The following is a 7,503-nucleotide window of genomic DNA, read 5'->3' as shown; positions in this document are numbered from 1 at the left end:
GCTCCTCTCTGCACTATACACATTGGGAATTAAAAAATGGGTACAGAGTACAATTTTATATTCTCATTTTAACAAATACAAATAGTATGTGATAATTACATGCGCTCATATTCAAATTTTTAACACGTATGGCAATTATTGAAAGTGATGTCATGGACCTCCTGATTTAGAGATTTTTGTATTAAAGTAGGGATTCAAAGTGCGAACGGTGTGCTTGTGCGTAAGACTTGAGCTTGAAAAAGGAGTGGCCAGTGCACAAATCTCTGCAGGTACTATATTGAGGAATGCAAGATCTTCAAGCTAGCGTCTGTATCCCTTCACCTGCTTTTCCATTCTTATTTACCAATACCCAAATCAAAGACACAGTGGTATTTTAAGTGTTGTAATGGCAGCTCTGGGTGGGGACAGCACCACCACTGCCAGTGGCACTGTATGCTGCTGCGCCAGGTTCGGGAGGCAGTATTTACGGTATTGAAGATTGGTGCGCGCAGCGTTGTTTACGGTCTTGGGGGCCGGCCCAGAAGGCCATACTTGGGGTAATGTGAACCTAGAGGCGGTATTTCCAGTAACGTGGATTAGCCAAGGCTGCGGTACTTACGGTAATGGAAGCCGACCATTGTGGTTGTATATACGGTAAAGAGAGCCGCTTGACCAGCGGTATTTACGGTAAGGGGGGGCCGGGTTCGTGGATGCTGGTCAGCGCGGAGGGCTCTCCGCTTTATCAGGTGATCTCCAGCACTGGTGGCCACCACCTCCTTCGCCCAAAGGAAAATGCACAATGGCCCACCAGGGCAGTGAGGGGCAGTGGCCCTGGGCCCGCACCTCCCGCACCCCTACCCTGGGTCCAGGTGCAACCCCCTCAAGTCCAGCAGCTGAGGGTCCTGCCTGAGCCTTGCGCCAGCTGACCTCGCGTCGTGCCGCGCCCACATGGGTCTGTGCTACAGTCTGAGGCCGCTGCTCTTCGGAGACGCAGAGGATGCCCCGCGCACAACCTCAGAACCGGCCACTGAAGCGGCGCGGCAGAGCCCAGTCTCTGTCCCGGCGCTTAGGAGGGACGTTGCTCTGACCCCTCTCCCTTGGGGCGCTGGCAGGAGTCCCGCATGCGCCGGACCCAAAGCCAACCCAAAGAAGGAACGGAGGCGACGCCCGGACCAGCTGAGCGCCGAGGAGCGTGAGGCCGAGCGGGAGGCGAGGAAAATCAGCAGGAACATTGACCGCATGCTCCGGGAGCAGAAGCGAGACCTACAGCAGACGCACCGGCTCCTGCTCCTGGGTAGGTGTGCTGGGCGCTGAAAGCGCGAATTCAGGGTTGGGTGGGGGTGAGCACCGGCGCTGCTCTGCAGGGCTCTGGCGGCAACCATATCCCTGAGCGGAGGCCCGCTGTCATCGCCACCCAGGGTGAGCGACGAGGGCAGATGCGAAACAGGACGGTTTCTCAGCCTTAAATCCTATGCAGAATGATTCTTGCCCTGACAACATTTACTTCAGTGATTTGGCTGAGAACGCCCTGTGATTTTGCTCTTTTCTACACCTTGCAGTTTTGGCCAGTCGCTCACTTATTACCAATTAATGAGTTTCTCTGGGAATTTTCCCTTCTCAATTGATTTATTTCCACAGTATGTAATCCACAGGGATGGCTAACTCGAGCATCTCATTTCCTGCAACAGTAGTAGTCCTGCTGCACTTCAAGAACACAAATGAAAGATTTATGAACCCTTTTAGCCCGGTCACAAAGCGTTTCTTCCAATCACAGAATAATAGCCGAGTTGTCTGTAGGTGTGGCTTGTTCCCTTTCGAGAAATAACTTCAACAGCTGAAGATATGGCACTTCTGTCTCATTAAGCACAACCCTGGTGCTCTCAGAATGTTTGCTCCTCTTTCAGGAGCAGAATAGCGTGGCTGGCCCCCACAGCTAATCTCTGTACTAACCGCATGCATGAAAGTGGGAGCGAAATCACCAGTGTTTTAAAGTAATAAACTACATGATTTGCCAGTATATTCTTAGAGGTTTAGCTGTAGCAAGCATAAACAGCCCTACAAGTTAACAGAAAGAAAAAAAAGTTACATGCACGCTACTGTAGAATCGAAGAAAAAAAATCATGAATTCCAGGTGTTACTTGTTGCCTTTTAAATTTTAAGGCAAAAAAAAAAAATAAAAAAATGTAAGATGTGAGCTTTTGACCCAAATTTTGTTAAATACATATACAGAAGAATAATTATTCAGGTCTGTACTCTCCTGTGTATAGGGAAAGAACATAGTCCATGATTTGAGTAAGATCTCTGCTTATAAATGAATGTGACTTTTATTTAAGGTCTAGAAAACAAATCTCAAGTTTGAAATGGCTCACCCACTGCAAGAGTGAAAGATAAAAACACAAAACTAGCTGCAGTTCTGGTAAAATCTCTGGATTCTAAGATAAAATAAATTTGGGGGAGAGACAAACAAAAATGAAAAAGCAAGTTGCCTGACAGGGGGCAGCAAATCAGGTCAGAAGCAGAGTTCTCATCCACAGTGCTGACTTCCTGAATACCGCAGAGCAGTGTTTTCAGAGGTCTGAATTACGGAATTATAACCTTAGAATTTCACACCTCATTAAACCACTGTGTGTGTGAGGGTAAAATAGATTTTCAGATATCCCCACATGTGTATTTTTTCTGAAAAGAAATTAATTAGAAATTATTACAGCCAAGTGCATCAGATTAAAATAACTCAAAAAGTAGAGCATTGTGGTCTCAAGAAATAAGAGAATAAAATAAATAAGGTCTAGAGTTGTGGCAATGCAATGTCATTTTAATGTGCTTTTGTTGTCGAGCAGAAAAGGTCATGTGAAGCTATGTATGTGTGTGTATGTGTATATATATATATATACACACAGAGATACACAAGCACAAACTTGCAATTCTGTGAAAGGAACTGGAAGATAAGATCTAAAGAATGGACTGGTGAGCTCCAAAAAGCTAACTTGTAATACACGTTGAAAGACTCTCCTCTTTAAAGACATTTTATAGACTAATGTAGCTTGTATATCACATCATATCTGAAAAGACAGTGAATCAAATGGCTCACACTTTGGGGGGGAAATGTGACATCAACAGTAAAACACATAGTATTATATCAGGTCAGTTTTGTTTATTGGCTTTTGTGTATATTTAAATTAAACACAGAAAGGTTCTTAGTTTTTTTAGGGTTTAGAATGGATTTAAGGTAGAAATCTCTGAATTGGAAGACTGATTTATAGACTGTTAGTATCTTCAAATGCTTGCTTCTGCTGCCATTATGTTTAATAGCCATTTATCTTGCTTATTGACCCCATTCACTCACCTAATTATTCTAGCAGTGTGCACTAGGGGACAGAGAACTCATAGGTTCAGGAAGGACAGACTGGCTTCAGGGTCCTTCCTTACTCCATACCCATTAGTCTAAGGCTAGATCCATCTTCGGAGATAGTATCTCCTCCAAGAGACCTGCCCAGCATCCTCCAGTGGGAATAAATGTTTACTTCCCATATGTCCATATTGAATTCTGTTTGCCGTTCTCATATATCACTTTGTTCCACTATGCATGGGTGCTTTCATATGCTCTGACTCCTCCATGGGTCCATCCCGATGACCTGAACTTTGTTTCCTACACAAGACTAAGACCTGTGTACCCCACACAGTGTTAAGAAAACAGGAGGCTTGGAGCCAGCATGGCAATGAGGGTTTCGTGGCAAGAGTAATGTGGTCCCATTTTAACTTTTAGATGGAGCATTCTTTCAGGCATCAGATGACTGTAGCATGTCAGGTGGAGATAAGATAAAAGTTCCAGTTAGGTGGCAGCCAATTCAGAATGAATTATAAAGTCCAAACTAGAGCAGTGTGGTAGGAATGGGGCTGGAATGTTCTTGAAGTGGGCAAGCCAACACATGTGGAAGGTGGACCATGGGGAGGAATTCTCAGGTAACTGTCACATTCAGAGCATGAATTGTGTGTGTATTTGTTGGTTTCAACTGCCACAACAAAATGCTACAGTCTGAGTGGCTTAAACAGCAGACATTTATTTTTCATAATTTAGAGACTGTAAGTCCAAGATAGAGGTCTAGTAGGATTGGTTTCCAATGAGGCCTCTCTTCCTGGACAAAATTCAGTCCAAAACTCATATAAGAGGTTGTATGCCCTATGTAAAAGAGACAGTACATCCAGCTTCATTCCATTGTTGCCTTATGGGAATATAAGCCCAATGTTGCCAGGCTTTCTGAATTTCCAGAATACGATAGAAATGTCCATTTGCATTTGAAACCTACTTATTTTTAAGCATTGGCTCAAATTAATAAATTACAATTTTTATTATTGATGCAGTCCACAGGCTGCTTCTTATCTCTGATCTATCTTAAGCCACACAGACAACAGCCCTGGGCCAATGCCAATTAAAAGCACAATTGGCAAGACTGGGTGTGAGATCAAAATATTTATCCAAACACACAATGCAAGCAAAGCTACATTCACCATTCTTCAAGTGAATTTTCTGCCAGTGAGCTTATAATATTGTAGATGACGTTGATTTTTCTTCCACATCTTTTGTTGACTATGATGTAAATTCCTGTTCACTTTCCAAATGGGGAAAAGTCATCATGTGCCACCTAACTATTTGTTTGACATTAATATCCTTTGGCCAGATAATTATTCAAATTTAAAATGGCCAGTTGTGGGTAGCATTTGTGGGAGGTTTTGCTTTATTCAATTATTTCCTGTTGTTTATCTGTGTGTTTGGTACAGTACTTCTCTGCCAGGAATACATTTCAAAAAAGAAGAAATCTATGTGGGACAACTACTGCCTATTTATTTATTTGTATTTGACTGTTAGTGTACAGAGTAGGGTGAAACAAGGTTTATAATTGTTTGTATGGAAAGTAATACAATAGCTAGTAAATAATAATACAAGAATAAACTCTGTGTTTTGCATACTCACAACTATAAACCTACTTTTGCTCTACCCTATAAACAGAATGCTGGCATGATCTTAATCTATGTCTTTAGTTTCTCTAAGAGGAAATTTCTGGTGCAGTTGCAAAACAAAACAAAAGAAAACCCAGAACAACAAAACTTCACTGTGAGGTTTTGAACAGTTTTGTTTTGTTCTGTTTTGTTTTCAAATAAATACCCCTTTTTTTTACTTTAATGGTAATGCAGTCAGTGACCACGACAGCAGTTTTTGAGGTGTGTGGTAGACTTGAGCTGTGTGGAACTCTGGGACACATCCTCATCAATGTGCTGCCTTCACTGGGCCACCACCTGAGACAGCACTGTGGCTGTTAAAGTCAGTAGAAGATATAAAAAATTACAGCTAAACTATAAATAACCATCACTCAGAACCATCAGAAATCAACTTGAATGGAAGGTTCGACAACTGCCAAATTAAAGAATCCACATCCATCCAGACTGGTTGGAGGGGCAGAGACACAGAGACATGGAATGGACTGGTTCCACACCTGTGTGTGGTGGATAAAAATTTGGGAGGTATACCTTGGAAGCGAGGATTCCCAGCCCCACATCAGGACCACCAGCCCAGGATTTCAGTGCTAGAAAAATAAGTCTCATAACTTCTGGCGACAAAAACCAGTGGAGCTTCAGTCTGTAAAAGAAACTTCTGGAATCCCAAGCAGTTTCTCTTAAAGAAACCACACACGGACTTACTCAGACTCACTCCCTCTAAACTCTAGGACCAGGATAGCAGCTTGAAAGTCACCAGCAGCACACGGGGAGGGAGTGAAATGTCTGGCATCAAGGCAAGAGCTGGGGACAGCTTTCTCTCAGACAGGTGAGCAGAGGCCATTGTTCCTTTTCTGAGCCCTCCCCATGCAGAGCCAGCAGGTGGGTACAATATCTGAGACTTCATCACCCAGGCTTATACTTTTGCCCTGTTCCGGAGATCCCCTGAGGTCTGCCCTGCCCAAATTATGGGCCCACTCAAGCTATTAACAGTGGCTTTTCCATATAAATGGCTGGTCTTGGTTCATGCTTCACAACTTCATAAATTCTCTCAAACAAGCAACAGCCAGCCTTAGTGAGCCCCTAGCCCCTATCTATACCTCTTGCTAAGTGGACCCAGGCCCAGCACTAGCCACAGCCAACCTAGGTTCACAGCTTGACTTTGCCTGGGAATCTTTAAGCCCAGTACAAGTAGCAGGCATCTGCAGGTTGCTTTGTAACTCATGCCACGTGGCCTTGAGCAGAGCACAGCTGGGGGCTGACCTTGGCCTGCACCACCTGAGAAACTACAGAGCCTGCCCACTCAATGGACAGTACATACTGTCCATGTTGAAGCACCACCACCCTGCTCCTGTGCATTTAATCCTACATGGAGAGTGGAGGTTGGTGGTCAGTGGTCACAGCCCTTGCAGCTAACGGGCCTGGGTAAATTTCTTCCATTAACCTGACAACAGCAATAAAGTTTCAACTATTGGATTGGCCAAAAAGCCCATTACTTTCTTTTCTGTACAATGACTCTAGTACTGCTTAGTTATCTTTAACTTAACTCAAGACAATTTTGTTAGACTGTACTGTCACAGCTGTCATATCAGTATGTATTTTTAAAAAACATATCAAAATTACTGAATTTGTGTGCAGCCATTTTAATATGGAAGATGGAAGAAAACATGCACCATTTTCAGCATATTATGCTTTATTATTTCAAGAGAGGAAAAAACACAATTGAAATGCAACAAAAAGATTTGTGCAGTGTATAGAGAAGGTGCTGTGATTGATCTAATGTGTCAAAAGTGGCTTGCGAAGTTTTTTGGTACTGTTGATATTGAATTATTGGCCAAATAATTCTTTGCTGTGGGGCTGTCTTATGCCTTGGAAGATGTTTAGCAGCACCCCTGGCCTCTACCCACTAGAAGGCAATAGAGGGAGATAGCCAACATACTCAAGATATCCAAATCAATGAAGTTATTGGTGGAAATGAAAAATGTCTTTTATTTTACAGTAAAAACATAACAAGCTTTTTAGCCAACCCAATACAAGAGGAGGGTATACTCAGACCACATAGAGAGCACACCTCAAGTACTCAGTTGGGTGATAGGGGAGACTGTGACACTGGACCCCCTACAGGACACCTACTATATAAGGCCATGCTACCAACACAGGGAGTCATAGCAGCTCAACCTAATACATAGAAACAAGCACAGGGAGGATACCAAAATGAGGAGACAAAGAAACATGGTCCAAATGAAAGGACAGAACAAACCTCGAGAGAAAGAGCTAACCAAAATGAACATAAGCAATCTATCAGATGCAGAGTTCAAAACACTGGTTTATACATATGTTCTAGTAACTTAGTAAGGACCTCAAAAGCATTTAAAAGATCCAGATAGGAATGAGGGAGACACTAATTAAAATAAAGAACAATTTACAGGGAAACAACAGTAGAGTAGAGAAAACCAAGAATCAAATCAATGATTTGAAACATAATGAAGCAAAAAACAACCAATCACAACAACAAGGGGGAAAAATCCAAAAATA

At 42.9% G+C, this 7,503-nt stretch overlaps 1 protein-coding gene across 1 annotated transcript in view; it reads left to right on the top strand.

The window, feature by feature from the left end:
• The first annotated feature begins 687 nt into the window (after positions 1–687).
• GNAL (G protein subunit alpha L) overlaps positions 688–7,503 on the top strand; it is a 160,969-nt gene continuing 154,153 nt past the window's right edge. The window contains exon 1 of the mRNA XM_045850378.1: positions 688–1,273. Within this exon, the coding sequence (XP_045706334.1) occupies positions 928–1,273 (346 nt within the window). The 5' untranslated portion in view covers positions 688–927. The remainder of the gene's footprint in view (positions 1,274–7,503) is intronic.

This window comes from Phyllostomus hastatus, unplaced genomic scaffold (assembly GCF_019186645.2).
Source record: "Phyllostomus hastatus isolate PE091 unplaced genomic scaffold, TTU_PhHast_1.1 phas_contig_80, whole genome shotgun sequence".
Classification (NCBI taxonomy): Eukaryota; Metazoa; Chordata; class Mammalia; order Chiroptera; family Phyllostomidae; genus Phyllostomus; species Phyllostomus hastatus.
Note: the sequence above shows the minus strand (reverse complement) of the source record. Positions and strands in the feature narration are given on the sequence as shown.